The 19921-nt window shown below is 45.1% G+C and overlaps 1 protein-coding gene across 5 annotated transcripts in view; it reads right to left on the reverse strand.

The window, feature by feature from the left end:
• Positions 1 to 4055: 4055 nt before the first annotated feature.
• Positions 4056 to 19921, reverse strand: part of EHF (ets homologous factor) — a 40664-nt gene continuing 24798 nt past the window's right edge. For 3 of the 5 annotated variants that reach the window (XM_006756112.2, XM_006756109.2, XM_006756111.2), the window contains exons 3-9: positions 16795 to 17040; positions 14305 to 14367; positions 11652 to 11720; positions 11466 to 11534; positions 6480 to 6542; positions 5050 to 5245; positions 4056 to 4949 (exon numbers count right to left, since the gene is read on the reverse strand). In XM_006756112.2, coding sequence (XP_006756175.1) covers positions 4850 to 4949; positions 5050 to 5245; positions 6480 to 6542; positions 11466 to 11534; positions 11652 to 11720; positions 14305 to 14367; positions 16795 to 17040 — 806 coding nt within the window. In that variant the 3' untranslated portion in view covers positions 4056 to 4849. The remainder of the gene's footprint in view (positions 4950 to 5049; positions 5246 to 6479; positions 6543 to 11465; positions 11535 to 11651; positions 11721 to 14304; positions 14368 to 16794; positions 17041 to 19921) is intronic. The other 2 variants (XM_006756110.2, XM_015559016.1) reach the window with 2 other exon arrangements.

The following is a 19921-nucleotide window of genomic DNA, read 5'->3' on the forward strand; positions in this document are numbered from 1 at the left end:
CCCACTCCCCACCCCATCTCACTCAAAAGAAAACCTAGAGCCTTCATTAATGGCCTCTAAGTTCTACATGATCTGGTCAACTGGGGCCTCTTTTACGCTATTTCCTTCTATTGCTTAGTCTATCTACTCTGATAAACAGATTTTCTTGCTGTTCCTTGGATATTAGAAACACACTTACCTCAGGACCTTTGCACTTGCTGGTCCCTTTAATAAAGAATCATTTCCCCAGTTATCATCATGGTTCCTTCCCTTATATCCTTCAGATATTTACTGGAATGTTTCATTCTTAACCCTGCCTAAACTTGCAATATATCCCTACATACTCCAGCACATTCCTCTTTCTTGCTCTTCATTTCTTGACTACACATCGGACATGCTCTGTTTTGGCCATTAGTGCTTCGTTTCTTGTCCATTTCCATTTGATAGAACATAAAATTCACAAGAGCAGTGTCTTTTGTCTCTCATTCTGTGCCATAACTCAGTGCCTAGGACAGTGCCTGGCACAGAGTGGATGCTCAATAAACGCTTATTGAATAAATAAATGTGAAAACTGCATAGGTTTTGTTGCTATAGACTACGTGCATTCCCTCTAAGCCCAGCTGTGGATGGCTTGTGGAAGCACGGAACACACAGTTATAAGATGGTCTCTGTGGTTTTTATTAGTGCTTTCTGGGACCCAGCAAACAAAAAAAACAAAACAAAACAAACGTATTTTGAAAAATATAATTCTTTCATAGAAGAGGAATACTCAATTTGAATTTAACATAGCTTAAAGGGCGAGATTTCTGATCTTTAAAAAATAGTTGTAATAGGGTCATTTCCTACAAATTGTCTACCCAGAAATCAGATGGGAAGAAAAGCAAGATTTATGCAGACAGCTATGAAAAGATTAATCCCAATTCAGCTAAATTTGTGACCGTTTACACATTTCAGTGGTTCATAAGGCACAGCTTCAATGTGTTTTTATTAAATGCTGTATCTCTTATTGCAGAAATGAGGTTAATTCAGCTCTGAGATTGTGACTGCTAGGTTGTTCTTCCTTTCAGACAGTAAGTGTTCATCCATTAGGTTCATATGGAGCATCTATTACACTCCATATAATTAGATAAACTTTTCACATACTTGGTTTCATGCAGTGCATATAGGCACTTGATAAATTTTTTTGTTAAACTACAGAAGAGTAATATGATTGCTTTCCCTCTTACTATTTTTCCTATCTTTTATACACTTGGAAAACATCACACTTGCAAAACTAAAATCTAACATGCATGACTCACCTTATCAAAAGATCCCTCCATATTTTTCAAAAAAAAAAAATATATATATATATAAACCAATCCCCAAATACTAAAACTTAGAATTGCTTTACACTTAAATAGCAATTTACATCATATAAACACATTCATAATCTTCATTGGTTAAAACAGGTCAAAGGTACATTCCTGGTTTCTTATACCAGACAAATCTCACAGTTCCTAATAAAGCAACAGAATTCTCATCCAACACATGACTTTCGGGAGCAAACGGCCTGTTTTGGTTTCATTTCAGCGAAGGTTGGAAGGCAAAGTAAGGAGTCTCACAATAAAATGTTCAGCTAATAGGGTCACATGTCCTTGAAGTTATGGCCGTTGTGCTCTTATTCTGGTGAAGAAATGATTCACATCCCAATTCTGGGTCTGGCCTCCCACTCCAAGGAGTCTTCCAGAAGACATTCATTGTTAACTCAACAAATATGTATTGAGCACCTGTCTCATGCTAGGTGCAGTGGGGAAATATTGATAAGATGTAGTCCCTGCCCACAAAGAGCTTACAGTCTAGAAAGACAAACACTTTGAGAAAGGACTAGCTTGTCTAAAGGAAAACTCATAACCTGGGTCTGCCTGGCTCAGAAGGCAAGTTCAAGAAGCTGTCGGTATGGCCCTGGGAGCTAGGACCGTACTCAAGTTTCATCAAGTCAAATAACTAGGCACCATGGATAACCTGAGTCTGGTAACGTCTTAGCAATACATCTCCTGCCTCGGGTTCCCATGAAAACTACATGTAAGAGTCCAAGCCTTTAGCTTAAGGAAGGTGACCATGTGAGCACCCAGCACAGACGTGCTTCTCAAGGGAGAAGCTGTGTGTCCCCCGCAAAGAAGGGGTTGCTTCACTTGATGCTGGCTTATCTCTGGGATTTTACTCCCCCTTTCAACACTGTGGTGGGAAGTATTTCGTTCACACCCCAAGTTGGCATGGCTCGATTACCTTGAGTTCTCCAAGTCACGAACAGCACAGAGAAAATGCATCAAACTCAAGCCAAGACAATAGAGAGATAATCTGAGAACTTAATACTCCAGCCTATTTAAGTAGGAGCTGGGTGCCAAGAAACCGTCATTTTCAAGAAATAACACAATCTGCTAATTATCTGCAGAACTGTTCCAGTCGGTACTCCCCAGTTCTCGCTTACTACCTAGCAAAGATTGCATTTCAACAGAGAAGGTGCAGAAAGAGCCAATTTGGAGGACTGTAAGAAACCTACAGGGGAAGGGCAAACTCAGAGAACAATCTAGTCACCTTAAGTGACAAATAAGCAAAGCCAACGAAGGAATAGCAGAGAGGATTATCAGGTGCCCCTAATATCTTCACACAATTCGGACGCACACAGACACTCAAACAGTCATGTGTTGACACCAATTCAAATATCTGGATGTTTAATTCATTCTCTGTGAAGTATAGTCAAATGCTGGGAAGGCCTCACAGTTCTTAGCCTGGCTTGGAAAACTAGGTGTGCCTTTTACAGGAATGTGTCAGAGCTGGGTTGCTCACTGTTATTTCTCTCAGTTCCCTCAGTAACTGTTACTTAACAACACTAAGTAACACCTTTGTGGAAGTGACCAAGCCAGGCAGAAACAAAAATGAACTTGGTTTTACCTTCAGAAGGTCATTCATCTCACTACCTTGGTGTGCAAAGATCACCATTCCTAATGGTTGTCATTATAAGGAAGACAAATTGTTAATTCTTCTTACTCCCGGCCTTCTAGATACATTACAAACACTTTGCAATCTTTGACTAAGAATTGCTCACCTCTGCTGGCTAAGACACGGTGGCAGGCGGTCCATTAGTTGATGAAGAGCACTCCCTCTTATTGGTACGTGTCTTCCACCCCATAGTATTGCTCAAGAGAGGCAGGAGGGAGGAGAAAGCCAAGGACATGGGGATCCCAAAAGAAAAGTTGCAAAAGAGTGGATGTTCAAATCCATTTGCAAAGTGTCTACAGGCTCACAGACCTCCCAGATTACAAGACCCAGTGATCAGGCCCCAGGTACCCCCAAACAACCCCACCATTGAAGTCTCCAACTCCTTACTGACTATAGCTCCTAAGTTCTTCTCTGTTTTTCTCTTTCATCCTTTTTTTTCTATGTCTTCTTTTCTTTTTAAACTTTCCTCTCTCTCTCTCTCTTTCTTTCTCTTCTCTCTCTCTCTCTCTCTCTCTCTCTCTCTACAGTATAATTTTTAGTCTGCTTTGTGATCCCAGAGAAAATGTCTTCTTTTTGTTCTTGCTACATTACTTTGTTCATTTTGTCTGACTTTGTCTCTCATCTGGGGTTCTGAAAAGAAGTCCCTCTAATTACTTAAGCCCACTTTCCTTAATATTTTAAAAATTAAAAAGAAGTTGGACTTTGAATCTTGCTTCTGCTTCTTCTTAGGGACTAAAAGATCTTACATGTCTTATTCTTCTGAGAATAAGTCACCATTGTCATCTTGACTGGCTAAATCGGTGGTTCTCAATCAAGTGCAATTTTGCCCCCCTCCTCCTCCCCTCTGCCATGGGGGACACTTGAAAATGTCTGAAGACATTTTTGGTTGTCACAACCTCGGAACCAGAGTGCTATTGGCCGCTAGAGGGTAGAGGTCATGGACAGTGCCACACATCCTACAATGCACAGGAGAGTCAAATAATGCACAACAAAGAATTATTCAGCCAAAAATGTCAACTGTGTTCACTGAGAAACCATGGACTATAGGAATACAAGAGCAAACTCATTGCCACCTCCTTTTTCCCATTTAGTTTCTTAGCAATTGGGATAAAAATAACCAAGACTGGACCCTTTCTTAAGTAACTAGAAGTGAGCAGAGGTGGTGACTGAAGTTTGTTCCACCAATCATCCACGGGGAAGGGAGGAAGACAGCCTGGGCATCAGAATCATTGCTGAGTGAGAAAAAAAAAAAAGCCCCCACCCTTATTCTTCTGGCTGATTTACAGATTGCAAGTCATGTGATTATGGAGTGAGTACAGTCCTCCTAGATTTTTGGAGGTCCTCCTTCTCCACGCAGTGGCTCCTAAGGGTCAGGTGAAACTTCCCAGCAGCCTCCAGTTCATGCCATCAATAGGAGACCCCGGATGGAGCTCATCCTTGCGACCACGCCCACCTCTCTTAATGAGACCATGTAGTTGCTTAGGTGCGAAGGACACACGCCACCTTTTCCTAAATCACTTGCATATAAAAATATTTAATGCCCTCCAATTTTTTCCCCCTTCTCTCGGCAAGAAGCATGAAGGCCGCAGACCCATTCTTCTTGCAAGTGGAAATGAACTTCACAATAAAGGCAAACACCAATCCCAACCACATACAGCATCATAATTCACAGAAAACTGTGTACGTTGGCTCCCCAAACAGGATGTACTTCAAAGTAACAAAATGAGTTTATCAACTGTAGTGTTCCTTCTTCCCGTTAGAAGTCGATTTTTTTTTTCTCCCTCTCTCCCTCGTGGTACATAAATAGCAGAGAAAAGTCTTGGACATATTTACATCCAGGAGTTCCCGGCTTGCTGGGATGTGGGGTTTGTCTTGGGTTGTGTTCCAAGGGTCAGTTTTCATTTTCTCTCCATCCACGTGCATTCTTTCCAAATTTATACACCAGTCTCCGTCCGTCCACCCGCTCCAGGATCTCTCTTTTGTAGTAATATCTGTAACAGAGGACATTGGTAAGGTGGCTGCTCAGATGAGCCTGCCGGGGACTACCTGGTCGTGCGGCCGTCTGGTGTGCGGAGACCAGCACCCCCTCACCTCATGGCCCGGCTGAGTTTCTCGTAGGTCATGCTGCTGTTGTTCTTCTTTTTGCCCCACAGCTGAGCCACCGCCTCCGACTTCAAGAACCTAAAGATGCCCTCCGACCTGTCTTCCCACTTGATTAACCCTGGATTCTTGTCTGGGTTCAGGAGGATGTCCCGGATGAATTCCCATAAGTGAGTCCCTCGCGGGTCTGAGAAGCAGAAAGAGGAGTTTAGTGATGGCCGAAGTCACAGCAAATCAGGTGCCAAGCAAGCATAGAGTTGGAACATCTTCCATCCGACGGGAGATCCTTAATTCTCCCCCTGCCCACCCGCGAAGCCAGATCACAGAATTCCCAAATATTGTACATATTAACAAGATGTTTGACAATGAACTAGCACAGTTTTTTAATTTTGTTTTTAGTTTGCAAAACAGAAAACTGAGACACAGAATTTAAGTGACTTGACCACGGTTACATAGTTAACTAGTGGCAAAATCAAGAGGAAAGAATAGGCGTTAGGTGGCCTATTTTTAAAGTATCTTCTAAGTATTGTTGACAACTGTTCTGGGATTCGTTTCAACGTGTTCCTTCCCCAGAAGGCAACTTTCAACCACTTTTATTTAGCAAGTACTTCATCCATTAAATCACTCCCACCCAGCAACTGTGCACACCGACTGGGTTCTAGTATTGTAACTCCTAGAATAGATGGGGGTGAGGTCTCCCTGAGGTTGAGGGGGTCAATTTAAAAATGAAGGGGTAACTGTAATAAGATTAGCAAATTCAATTATATCCCCCAGTAGACTTGTGACACACACACCCACCCACGCCTGCCAGTTTGAGGGGTTGTGCTCACACTGCTCTGTGGGATAACCTGGAGTAGCAGATAAGGAAGAGGGCCATTTCCCTGCAATTTCTAGATTACACCATCTTCATTTATTTCTACACAACCCCCCCCCACACACACACACCTTATCTCTGATATTCCGTACACTTTCATAAGGTTTTATTATTGGGGGACATACAACCCCCAAGGAGCACGGTTGAATCTTAAGAATAAAGTCATTTCTTGGAACAAGAAGTCTACAAAGGTAGGAAGCCAACATTCAGCAAAAGCAAATAATACTGCATCAGCTGTTTCTTTCTATCTTTCTCCTCCTCCCCCGCTTTTTTTTTTTTTGGAGAAAAGGAACCTGCTAGCCCCATGTCTATAGGAAATCTCAGTTTTTTAAGAACAAAGAACAGAAGGAGGCCATATATTCATTGGGGGTTCCTTCAGGGGGTTACTCTGCCAGTAAGTGTTGCCTCTATTTTCTCACCCTCCCCAGTCTGAGGTGAAGAATGGGAGGCAGCAGGCAGAGGCAACATTTGTCTAAAAACTAGTGGCCTCCAATTATACCCAAGTTGAAGGACGGGCTAAGTGCCATCTGAAAGCCAGCCGACTTACTGTGCTTTTTGGTGTGGGACTTGGCAGGGTGGTCTTGCTCCTTCTTCACATCAGGTGACTCTGCTGCAGAGAAAAACAAGAGCTGTTTAATTTCCCTCTTCCCTTCAATTGTCATTTTCATTTCTTCATCTACCCATGTAACCAATATTTATTGAGCACCTACTACATGCCTGGCACATTTCCAATACAAAACAGAGAGGATAACTGCTCTGGAAAAAAAAATACTGCAGGGTAAGAACTGAGGATAGAAGTATGGAGATGGGACTAATTGGCAATTTCATATAAGGTGGTGGTTATAGAAGAGACCACCAGAAGGGCGTCAGGGAGACAGCCATGCAGAGAGCTTGTGCAAGAGTCTTCCAAGAATGAGAATAGTAAGTGCAAAGGCCCTGAGGTCAGTGTGAGTTTCTATGTCCACAGAGCAGCAGGAAGCCAGTGTGCCAGTGAGCAAGGGGCAGAGGGGAGGAGGTCCATACCATTAAGGCTTTGTGGGATCTTAGCCTGTATTTTGAGAGATCTGTTGAGCCACTGAAGGATTTAGGTCATTGAAAGGGTTTTTGTTTTTCATGATACAAAAATGTAAACATTTATAACAAAGAAAGATGGCTTTTAAGCCAAAGGAGGGCCTTTTTTGGCATGCAAGTTTACATTTTAATCAGCCTGACAAAGAGGCCATTGACTGGCCTGAGCTCAGTACAGAGGGCCACGCGGGCTATGGAAACACAGATTAGTTTAACAAATGACTCATTATGGTAACTCTGTGACTATCACCAGCAAGGAGATGACAGAGGCGGAATAAAACTTCTTGAAAAGAAAAATAAATGATCTAGCTCTGTGTGTGTGTGTGTGTGTGTGTGTGTGTGTGTGTGTGTGTCAGTGGGTACTTCCCATGTCCAAGGCAGATCTTAATACACACAAAAAGTCACACAATAAAAAATCCACCAGTTTTAATAGAGTAGTCCCTACATGCAAGCCAGTTTTGTTAAGAAACTGGGCCAGCAAAATGCATCACTTCTGCGTATGTTACATTGGGACTTCTTAACCTACGCTTCACTACCGTAGGTGCGGCCTTCAAAGGCGTTTCAGACTGGCTGAAAATATATGCAAAGCGAGAGGGTCTGAAGCATTCATTCAATTGTCAAGAGTGGGTCATTATTCAAAAAAAAAAGTTTGAATAACCATTCGCTCCTATTTTAAGTAGTTAAGAAGAACAGCTACTGATGTTGAGCACTTACTATGTAAAAGGCACGAAGCTAGGCATATTACCTGACTCACTTTATTTCATTCACACAAATAACCCTGTGAGGTAGGTACTATTAAGACCCAGCGTTTACAGCAACAAAGGAGCTGAGATACAGAGAGGTCATATGACTTGTCTAAAGTCATACAGCCTGAGAGGGGAGCCAAGACGCTAACACGGTCAGTTTGAACCCAGAGCCTTTACTATAACCACTAGTCTCTGCCATTTCTTAAGCTGGTGGCACATAACAGATGTGATGAAAGTCTCCCCCCTGCTGAGAATCAGGGCCAGTTCTCTCATTATGCTCTAGTTAGTGGGGAAAAGTAATTCCGTATTTCCCAGTGCACAGGGACACACTCGCCTCTCTGATCACTCAGCCTGCCCGGACTCGGGGCTTCCAGCAGTTTCCCTGAGAGCCATGGTAAGTTGGGGGAGAGGGATTTAATAAGATCTGGTCAGAAAAGGAACCTCTTATTCTGGGTAAGAATTCCTCCCCTGGCTTTGTCAGCCAGAGACCCGCACCTGCCTTGGGTTTCTCTGAAATCCAGAAGGACAAATTCACAGGAAATGCAAGGAGACTTCACTCTCCCTCCCTGTAGGTTTCAGGGTGAGGTTGCAACATCCCATCAGGATGTGACAATATTGCAACAGGTCTGGCGCTCACCCCGGTTTCCAAGTATACATCACTCTGACAGGGCCACGTTGTTCTTCAGACAAAGAGTGGCATTTACCCAGCAGGCCACAAGCAAGGCTCGTCTTCAAATGGCAGGGCCTTTATTTCAAAGCCAAGGTTGAGTTCAGAAAAAAAAAAAAAAAAACACAGAAAAACAGTGTCTCCCAGTTTATTGGCCCCAATCATTGCGTATGGGTTCCACGCTGGTGTCGAATCAATTACTTTGGGGTTAAGGTAACTTTGTGAATAAGACGGAAACCTTAGACCCTTCGCCCCAGAAAAAAATGCACATATTGTTCACTTGTGAAAATCTGTGAACAATCCCAGGGGTTCATGGCTCACTTCGGAGTCCTTGGACTCCAGATTAAAAAACCCCAGGCCAGATAGACCATGAGATGTCAGCCATTTACCTAGGCTAGCTCTCTGTCCAGTTTGGAAAAGACCAAATAAAAACTATTCCCCAATACAAACGTTTCCATCATCATACGGAGGATTATGCAGCCCAAAGCTAAAGGAAACCCTCGTTCTTCCAGACTCCTTGTGCAGTCCCGAGCGTGAGGGCAAGCTCTGGAATCCCTGAGCTGCCTTTACACTAAAATCTTTTGATCTGAAACCTCCCTTTAATATGATGGCCTCTCCCCCTCCTATTCCCCTCAACCCCAATAAAAGTCAGAACCTTTGAAGGCAGCCATGTGGTTAGGTGATTCATGCTTATAAAAGGAGGGCTCGCTCTGGGGCAGTGGTCCAGCTTGGCTTTCTCTCGCCGGGCGCCCAGGCCTCTCAGGCCAAGGTCTGGCCAGGGCAGGGGCAGCACGAAGCCCCAGGTTTATGATGCAAGAGCCAGATGGTGACTTCAGCTAAGCTGCTTCGCAAGAAGAGAAGATTAGAAGCATTTGCATATGATTCAGCTGTGAGCCATTTCTTTACGGGATATACAAATTTCAGTGTTATAATAGACCGTGCCACCCTAGCTTTAGGCTCAGCAAGTCGGTGAATAAACACATCAGGCCCGAGTTGGCGTGATTGGCTCGAGGACTATCGGGCAGATCAGGAACACTGGCGGCAGCCATTTTATGAAATGGGCAGATGGCAGGGAAATCAAAACAAAGGCCGCTGCCCCGCCCGCCTTTATCACCGAGGGCATCAGTTTACCGGGCCTCGCCTTCGCTCCACGGGTAACTTGCATTAAAACATAGAAAGGTACTTAACTGCATTCAGTCTAATGGGAGCATGAAAGGTAAAGACCACGCTCTCTCTCCTTTTTTTTTCCCTGGGGGAGGGGCTCTGGGCCCCTCCAATAGAATAGACACTAAACTATACTGAAAGGAATTAATAATCAAATATCCTACTGGAGGCCTGTTATGCCAAAGAATTTGGCAACCCCTGACACTCAATTGGTTCTTTAAGGGATAATTCTGGTAGAAGACCTGAACTGATGATCTCATTTTCCAGCCTGTGTTACACTCTACACTCGTGGGGTAGGGATGAGGGGCAGGGGGGTCAAGGATCAGGGGAGATCATGGGGAGCAGATTTGTAAAGCCCATTTAAAGGAAGGCCTTTTCAGAAATAGGAGACTGTGAGTTTTCTGCCGCTGCCAATCTGAAAGCAGGAACTGGCCTCTGGGGCCCCGCAGACCCTGAGGTTCAGAAGTCAGGACAGGGAAGAGAGGCCTGGAGGGGAGGGCAGCAGGGCTGTGATTATGGCTTTTAGGCCTACCAACCCCCCGAGGCTCAGGAAGTGGTTGGTTCCACCTTACTTCTGGTTGGAATCTTTTGCCATAAGCCAAAGAGCCAACCGGAAGGACGTGGGCGGCGACACCTTAGGAAGTGTGAGAGGAAGTCAGAGGGGGAGCAGGCAGGTGGTTTCCTCGGCTCTGGCAACGATTGCACAGAAATGTTACTTCGATTGGCTCAGTTCCCCCAGAAGGGCAGATTCAGCGTTGGATCTGTTTCTTATTTTCCACAGATATGTAGAGTGACACAAAGTATGGGTCACTAGAAGGAGGGGGAAGTAGAGAAATGAATTGGCCTCAGTTCTTAACCTCAACCCCAGAAGCATTGACACTGGCTCCCAGCCCTGTCTCATTCCAGGGGCTTGACCGTACAAAACCTCAAACCAAAAGCTTTCATTATTTCAGTTCTCAAAAACATACTCAGCAAAAGCAAAAAAAAAAAAAAAAAAAAGAGGGAAGAGGGGTTGTTGTTTGATTCTGTGCTTTCTTCCCCAAACACTCATTTAAATCCAAGGTCTGAAGTTGTCCCAAATTCAATTCCAAGAAAGGGCGATTCACTTGCGACAAGTCTAAGCTCTGTTTCACAGACCCAGACAGATCCACAAGTGCGCACCCAGACTGAAGGTCAACGTGAAACCCTCCATTCATCTCCCCAATGCACTCAGTCCTACCTGGTGCATGCCAAGGTACCTGTTTGTAAATGGAGGGGGGAGCATAATCTGAAAGGCCCTCTCTCAGACTTTGTGCAAACCAACCCTCTCATTCAATGTAACCTTGATTGAGTCATGGATAGCCAACAGGTGCATCTAATCTTAACCAAATACAACTAACGTGAACAGAATTCAAAAAGTGACTGGAGAGTCCTGATGAACCGGGCTTCAAGAACTGACAAAATAGTGTAACTTCTGGGGTTCTGAAAATTTCCAATTGCTCCCCCTCTACCCAAAGACCATTGGCACAGGTTCACGGACCTCCGTTAGACCTTCTTTCTCTAAAGCCAAATAGTTTAGCGAAAATCAAATATGGCCTTCTTCCCCCATAAGTATACTCAAGTATGAATAATTTTATCAGACAGTTTCAACCGGTTTTTGTTGAAAAGAGAGTTTTTGTTATCACAAGAAGAGTGACGTGGTTTCACAGGAGACAAACACTTTTCCTAGAGGCATCCGCACTGGTCATATTCCATGTACAAGTATTGGCTCAAAAGCAGATCTTTTATGAATAGTAACTCTGTCCCTTTCCTCGCCTTTTAATGAGAAACATAGGATGTTGGCAATTCTCATTAACGCTCAGTAAGCAACTTCATGAGGCACACAGCCTCTGATGTCAGGACAACTTACCTACAGGAAGGTGATTGGTGGTTGTCATGGAGATCTGGGCTCGGCAGAATGTTTTGCTGTCCAACAAATCTGTAGCCATGAAAAGATAAAGGACATTGAGAGCCCTCTCTGACGACAGAACTTTTTGGCTATTAGGATAGCAAAATCAGAATGTAAAAGGGCGTGCAGTGCTGGGGAGTTAGTTACCTACTGTGCTACCATAGTTGGTGTCATATAAATAGTTTTCTTCTTTCCAGGTGTTCATGATGGAAGGGTCTACAAAGGACAGAAAATGGGAACAGTCAGCAATCATCATCTCTGGGGAGGAGCTTCCCTTTTCTAACTCACGCCTCATTAGGGAGGCATAGGAGCTAGGGGGTGGTCTCCAGAGTGTAGGGCGACAATGCTATTCCAGCCACCTGTTACTTTATAATAATGTTACCCTCTGTTTCTTCCAGTGTCCTGGGGAAATGGACTTTGCTATAGCTCTAGCCATGTGTTCTGCACCTGTTGCATTGTGGGGGAAGTTGCAACAGTGGAATTCTGACCTAGACCAATGCTTGGGTTTCCTGGGAATTTTCTCAGACTGCACACGGCAGGGTGTGGGTTTAGGAGCCTGACCTTGTCTTGCATTCTACTACACAGGGACCAGAATATTTTTACACTAGAAAAAGACATTGTTAGAGACAAATAAATTCATGATTAATGAACAACTTTTTTCAGTAATATGTTCCTGGGAGAATTAATGATGTTTCCGTCAGAAAAAAAGTCTAGTCATTTTCATCATAGTGTCTTCATTGCTGCAATCCAGAGAGATCTCTCCTCAGGTTGGCGACAGCCCCCTCCCTCTAGGATTTCTCCAAATAGCTTAAGGGACAACATGAAATTCTCAAAACACAAATCCAACAACTTTTAAGAGTAGGGCTCCATTGCCTCATCTTGCAAAAGCATCTCTCTCTCTCTCTCTGCAAGCATGTCTGACTCTGATTGACTCTTCAGATTTCAGATTCAAAGGAAACTCCCCTCTACCTACCCCAAATGAAGCCCAATTCCTACGCAACCCCCACATCTGGGCTAGTCTCCAACAGAAGCATTTTCTTTCCTGGCTGGCCGAGAGCTGCAAGATCTGGCAAGGAGTGCTCACCTCGCTCGTCCCTACCAGGAACTTCCTGCTTTCTTCTCTTCACAGATCACGGCTGCCCTCGGCTCCCCTCCTGCCCAGCTTCTGAATTTCTGGGCCGGGTGGTAAGTCACTGGCCGAGTTTCATTTTGTTTTTACAACATAAAAGGTATAAAACCTGAGTCACTGGCTAAGTCCTCTTGTTTACGACACAGGGATTTAGCTGGTATTTTAACTAATAGCTACGTGTTTGGGCACTCCAAGCCCAATCTCTTGGGGTTACACCCTCTCTCCTTGTTGGGTCACCTCGTACACCTGTTGTTGTCTCTGAAAACAAACTGAACCAAAAGGTATGGAGGTGTCGGCCCCTCTGTGAGCCTCTTCTCCCCTCCTCCCTGGGCGGACCTTCTCCTCCACCCTTTGGCTTAGCTTTTCTGAACTGGCAACACAAGAATGTCTGGATGGTCAAGGAGGAATTATCGAGTTACTTGGGACCTCTGCATGCCATCCTGGCTATGGTGGGGCTATCTGCCCAGTCATTGTGGGGGTGGGGCACACCATCTCCCTACTAAGCCCCTGTATCTGCCTCTACGACAGCCAGACCCATAAAGCACAGACCATCCAGGTAACCCAACCCCTGGTCTGTGGGAGAAGGCAGAGCTAGGAAACGCTAATTAACATGCTTAGCAGCTATTGTTTTTGGCTTAATAATAGTAGACTAGCCCCCTTATAAAAGAGCAAATAATTGCATGGGGCCAATTTGGGCTCTGGATGGCTCACAAATCACTCCTAGGTGCAATTCTGCCCTTAATGACTGGCACGCAACCCTCAGGCAGGCCTGCGGGCTCTCATGGCTTGCAGCCTCACCGATGAGGACCTAGACCTGGGGAGCAACCCTGGAGCAGTGGCAGCTGCACAGTTTCATCATGGCCAGTGGACTTTCAGGGACTTGCATAGCTCCCCTTAGACCAAGAGGCCATAGGCCAAAGGTCAATGTGCAAGGAAATCCAATTTGTGCAAGGCCACTGGGCAAAGCTTCTTGAGGCAGTTATTGCCCCTTGCAAGTTTCCAGGGGTGACCGAAAGTCCCCAGGTGAGAGATTAGGATGGGGGAAGGAGAACAAAAATGAATAAGGATACCGCGGGACTGCAGACCCCATTGACAGCCCAGAGTAATCTTTCACCTAAAGGCACAGAAAGCAGAAGTTGGGTTGCCTTTGACATTCCTACGGAACCTCTGAGAGCTCTAGAAACCACAGTAAGTACAACAGCAAGTCTGCATCTTCATCCTTTTTGTGTAACACTCCTACCAAGGGAGGGGGAGAGGGAGAAACATAAACCCTTCCTCTTCTCTCCCCTTGCTTCTCCTAACTTGGTCAAGTCCCCTGACTCTGTGGTGAGAAGGAGGCCCACATAGACTTTACAGTTTTCCCAGCTCCTGGAGCAGAGCCTGGATGATGTCCTGACCAGTAGTGGGAAGCAGAGAAGTGTGGGCAGAATTGGTCTCACCATCAGTCTAGAAATCAGAAATAGTTGGCAGTCACTGGTCCCAAGCCCAGGGGATGAGGCTCACAGAGGGTGGCCCCTTGGAGACAGCCAGGGAAGAGGCGTCCCTGGGTTTCCTGCCAAAATACTGGCTCCTTCCTGCTCCCACACTCCCTCGCACTCACTCCCCATTGTCCCCCCGCCTCCCCCCCACAGGGATTTGCCTACCAAGTTGGTTCTCTTTGCTACTACTCACCCGTTTGTTCAGTCTTGACAATGACATTGTGTGTGGACTGGAACAGGTCACTGCTGCACTGGCCTGTGAAGGGCAGAGTGGGAAAGTCAGAACGGGCCCGCAGGGAGCCAAAACTTAAACAAGGACGGAGCTGACTTCTGAGAAGAGCTTCTGCCAGTCCCACTGCCTGATCACCTGACCACCTCTGTTTGCTTATGGGAGGGGGCTTCCCTCTCTGCATCTATAAACTCAAGTCTGAACTTCCTGGCACAGAAAAATCAGTAGCTCGGGCACCCACATCGGATGGAATTATGTGGCCTTGTATAGGGAAGGCATCCAGTCTGGTAGCAATAGAACTTCAGAAGTCAGAAGATCGGTGTTCCACTAAGAACTGCAAGGCACTTTGCCTTCCTGGGTCTTGGTTTCCTCCTCTGTAAATTTAGGGGATTAAACTAGATAAAGTCATTACTAGATGGTATCTAAGGTGCTTTCCCAGCTAAGATATGACATGACATGAAAACGCAAATATAAGGAAAACCAGTTTAATTTAACTGGCTTTATTCTTCTTTGATCTTAAAAGTAATCAAATTTATTCTTATTAGACCCAATCTATGAGCTATGGCTGGGTAAATGCAGTGATTCTTCCCTTCTTTATGCCTTGCAATTCCTCTCTGGATGTGTCATAAGTAAAAAAACATGTATATACAGATGAATAAAGGTCATATGATTTTTCTCTCTAGCCAGATTATAAATATCTCAGGAGCAGGGCTCATGCTCTAACCTCTCTGGCCTTCAGTTGTCCCATCTGTAAAATGGGCACAATATTTATTTTCTCAGAAAGTCATTAAATGAATCAACTCACTTAGCATGCCTAGGATACGTAAACACTTAATAAATGTAAGTTAATGGAACATCTACAACATCTACAAAAAGGCAAACAACAATCAAAGGTGAGAAATCTGGTCATTAGCCACTTCCAGAGGCACCAGCAGCATCCAGTGGGACCAAACCAGTCATGGAAGGTCAGAGATGGAAGGTCAAAGACAGCCACATCACCTCCCAGGACTCCCCACCTTGGGCTTCAATCCGGGCAAAGCTTTGAAGGTCTGGATTTAATTGGAGGTGGGAAGGTAAATATTTTTAATTCCTCAAGTGTAAATCTGCTCTTTCTGAAGATTCCTGGGGATTATTTATAGAGCCTTGTTTGGTTTGGTTCTAGTAAAAGAAAAATCATGTCTGTGAGGTCGGGGGGAAGAAGGAAGTGCCCAGGAGCTGAATGAGGTCATCCAAAATGGCCAGCACCGAAGCCGGCTCTGTGCCCAGGCGGGGACCTGCTCAGGGTTGATGGCAGCTGTCAGGGACTCATGCTTTCCAAAGCCTCAACTACCGGCCTACATACAGGTTCTGCTAAGACAGACTTGACCATTCTGATGTGGACAGGCCAGCTCACTCTTGTTGTCTATCACTGCTTTCCAAAATAGCCGTCGTTCTCAGAGGAGCCATGTTTTCTTATAGCCATTAGCAGGGCAACTTTATGCCAGTGTCAAATACATTCTGCAAGACAAGTTGTCTGCCCACTATGTCTTACAAGCCAGCATAGAATGTGTGGGTGTATGTATAAGCTATCGCGATACACAGTGTTTATATGGTGGCTGGCAGGGGGCTAGGTGAGACCTTGAAAGAGAGACATTTGACCTGGCCTGAATGGCTCAATGGTTGAGCATCAACTTGTGAGCCAGGAGGTCACAGTTTGATTCCCAGTCAGGGCATATGCCTGGGTTGCAGGCTCAAACCCCAGTGTGAGGTGTGTAGGAGGCAGCAGATCAATGACTCTCTCATCATTGATGTTTCTATCTCTCTCTCCATCTCCCTTCCTCTCTGAAATATATTTATAATTTTTTTTTAAGAAAGACATTTGGCTCTAAGGGCAGCACCAACTCCAGAAATCACTCCAGAAACTTCCTACACGTGTCCAGACCATTAGCTCTAACTCCCTTTTTTGTTGTTGTTACTTAACAGAACTTTTAAGAATCTGCTGAAATATTATAAGTCTGCTCCCCTTCCCTCCCAAAACACAAACATAGACCTAATTTTGCATATCTTCTTACTATCCTAGGTTCCATCTTAAGAACCTCGGTCTGGAAGTTTCGAAAAAAAATAACCATGATGATCTTAGCAAGCAAGTAATTGGGAATTAAGCTGTCAAACCCTGTTTGCAAGTCAAAGAGGAAAGGTTTTCTGAGAGGAGCGAGTATTCTGTGAATACCCTGCTAGCACATCTCCTGGATCATCGGCCACAGGAGAGAGTTAAATTACACTGGGTTTGTATGGGTCTTGACACACAGCCTAGTTTTTCTGCTTGTTCTCTCCCCTCCCTTCTACTTCCCTGTCTTGGAAACAGTAATTTGGAGGCGAGACCATCCTTTGATGCCCCTGACTAGGATCCCTGCTGGCTGCAAGACTTTGCTCTTCTCAGCTGACTCCTAGCGAGATGGAAAGAAAGGCAATCACCGTTCCACTTGAGATGCTGCAAGTTGCTGTAAAGGAGCTGCCCCGCCGTCCCTGCCGCCCGGATGAACTCCTGCAGACTCATGTTGCACAGGTGCTCGCCGTTGATGTCAAACTCCTGGAAAGGGATGCAGCTGGCGTCCAGCTGGTTGGTGTCCAGCAGGTGCTGGAGCCATTCCCACACCTGGTACTTGGTCCAATACTGAGGATGGATTTCATGCCACTGGCCTCCAAAAAATCCACTGGAAACTGCAAAACAGGGGGTGGTTCTGAGTGACCCGTGGTTGTTCCTGGGCATAATCCCAGACAGGGGTGGGGTGGGGTGGGTATGCATCACTGGCTGCCGGAAGTCATGAGGATCGGATCACAACCACAGTCCCTGTGCACCAGAGATCTCTGTTTACAAGGAGACAAGCTCTATAGAGGAGGCCCTTGGAAGTGTGGTCCTTTTTCTGGTTGTGATGGGGCCATGCATTTAGCCCCTGTGCATCTTGATGCCCTCTTCAGTATCAAATACTTACCCCTGGAAGCTGGATGAGGACCGGAGACCTGAAATACTCTGAGATCTTGAGTTTATTCCCCACCTTCCCCCAAAGTTCCATGAAAGAGAAAGCATTGCTGGTTTCAGCAACTTATTAGGTATTATTCACCCCTACATAGTTCTCTTTCTCTCTTCTTCCCCCTGTCTCCCTCCCATCTTCTTCTCTCTCTTACACACACATATACACATCCACATCTCAAATTCAGACCATGTTCAGCCAAAAGTGAGGCCAGAGGGTAAGGTTCTTTTCTCTAGGATGCCTTTGCTTCTCCTCACAGTGGTCCAGGTTCCCCATCCGCTAACTGTGCTGACCCATCCCTGCCCCACACTGGTTACTATAGCTACTGTGAGGTCATTTCCTTACACAGTTACCTTAACTTAGGCCGCTTCCCATCATCCACTGAAATTAGGCACAAAACTGCCAAGCCACGCATTGAGGCTCTTCACTAGCTGTTGATTCTTCTATGGCCTTTTTTCTATGTTGTCCTTTCAGGCAAGTTTCTATTCTACCAATCACTCCCTGTTGAATTCCTACCCAGCTTTCAAATTCTGACCACCCCACGAGGGAAGTCATCACAGGCTCCCATTTACTGTGAGGGCTGCTGTCCTGTGAATCGCCAGGAGACATGTTGGGTATTTCTCATAATGACTTTTGTCATGTTCTGCTTTCCTTTAGGAGTATCTAAGTACTGTCTTACTCTTCTCTGTAAATTGTAATGCTCAAAGTCATGGGCCCTGTCTCACGCATCTTTGTGCCTCCAATGAAAACTATCTTAGAGGCCTTGCCATCTTAGGCACTCGCGATAGATTTCTTTAGTGGAATTTGTTGCTGAAAAAGGAATAATGTGGGAACCTGAAAGAGTTGTGAGGTGCATTCACAAGATGGGTAGGTCAAATACCAGTGAAGAAAATTTCATTCAAGCCAATAAGAGTTGCTATGTTTAGTATAGGCTAACCATCTGTGCATGGTTACCATCGCATGCTCTCTTAAGAGAACATCATCAGCCCAAAGTCCTAGGGGATGGAGAAGAGAGAACCAGCCAGCCTTTGTGGGGGGCATGTAACAGGGCTGAGAGGTCTTATGGTCTCCTTGTAAACAGAGATCTAGGGGGAATAGCTCTCTTCTGGAAAGGTGGGGGGCAGGGGCTAGGGCAGTGATGGTGAACCTATGACACCTCTGACACGCGAACTCATTTTTTCGGCTTATTTTTCTTTGTTAAATGGCATTTAAATATATAAAATAAATATAAAAAATATAAGTCTTTGTTTTACTATGGTTGAAAATATCAAAAAATTTCTCTATTTGACACGGCACCAGAGTTAAGTTAGGGTTTTTCAAAATGCTGACATGCCGGGCTCAAAAGGTTCGCCATCACTGGGCTAGGGGAATACACTGTTGCCGCCCACTAAGCTGAAGCAGGGGAAATCTAGCTGAACATGATACACAGATATTCCCACAAACTCAAGGGTGGAATGTGTAGCACAAGAAAACTGTCCCTAACTTTTGCTTCAAGGTCATCGTACACCAGTACTTCTCAAACCTTGATGTAAATATGAATCACCAGGGAATGTAGTTCAAATGCAGATTCTGATTACACAGAATCCTGAGCTTCTGCATTCCTAACAAGCTTCCACTGGATGATGATGATGATGATGATGATGATGGTGGTGGTGGTGGTGGTAGTGATGGTAATGGTGATCATCTGTAGATACTGTTTGAGTTTCAAGGAGCTGAAGAATCCCTAAAGATTGGATTCCCATAATGCCCATGGCCTAACTCTCAGGAGAGGCTGAAGGGGGAATGTTCCCAACCCAATCCCACTTTTGCTCACACCTCAGAATCCATCCCCCGCTTCCAGATTTCAGGAGCACTAAGACCAGGAGGTCCAGATGATTTAGGCATGAAGGTGGCTGCTTGGGTAATAGCTGCCACTCACAGTGGGTACTTTATCCCTCATACCTCACGGCCAGACAAACACAGCCCTACACCCTCAGCGTGGGCCCTGAAGCAGAAGCCAGTGGTAGAGAGGTATGGGGACAAGGATTGGGAAAATCTAGTCCAAAAATTAAATTACATAGAAATATTTCCAGATATATAAACACACAGAGCTTAGACTGGATGTTTCCAATTCCTCTTCATTTTGGAGGTCTCACAATACAGCTGTTTAAGGAGGGGATATTTTTGTGTGGTTCCACGAGTCTTTGTTCTCTTTTTTTCTAAAATAATTGTGTTGTTATGACAGTGCAGCTCTGGGAGTGCAAACAAGAGGCCGTCGCTCTCAATAACCCAACAACCGGCCTGCAGTAATTTCTTCTCTCAACTGCACATGACCCAGATGAAAGGATCGTTCCTGACAGTCCATCCTGTCGGAACTTGAAAGCACCAGAGAATTTTATATGAACTTGACTGGAAAATTCTCCCCATCGGCCAGTGGACTGGTCAGATTCCTGAAATTTTGGATTCCTAAGAGTTCAGCTCTTCTCGGTCGTTCAAAGGACTTCCCCGACCCCAGCAATCATGACCAGGAGCTGGGCCTTCTGGGAGGCCTCTGGAAATTAAGAAATAAAAGTGGCACCTACATTCTACTC

The sequence above is a fragment of the Myotis davidii genome, unplaced genomic scaffold, assembly GCF_000327345.1.
Source record: "Myotis davidii unplaced genomic scaffold, ASM32734v1 scaffold94, whole genome shotgun sequence".
In the NCBI taxonomy this organism is placed as follows: Eukaryota; Metazoa; Chordata; class Mammalia; order Chiroptera; family Vespertilionidae; genus Myotis; species Myotis davidii.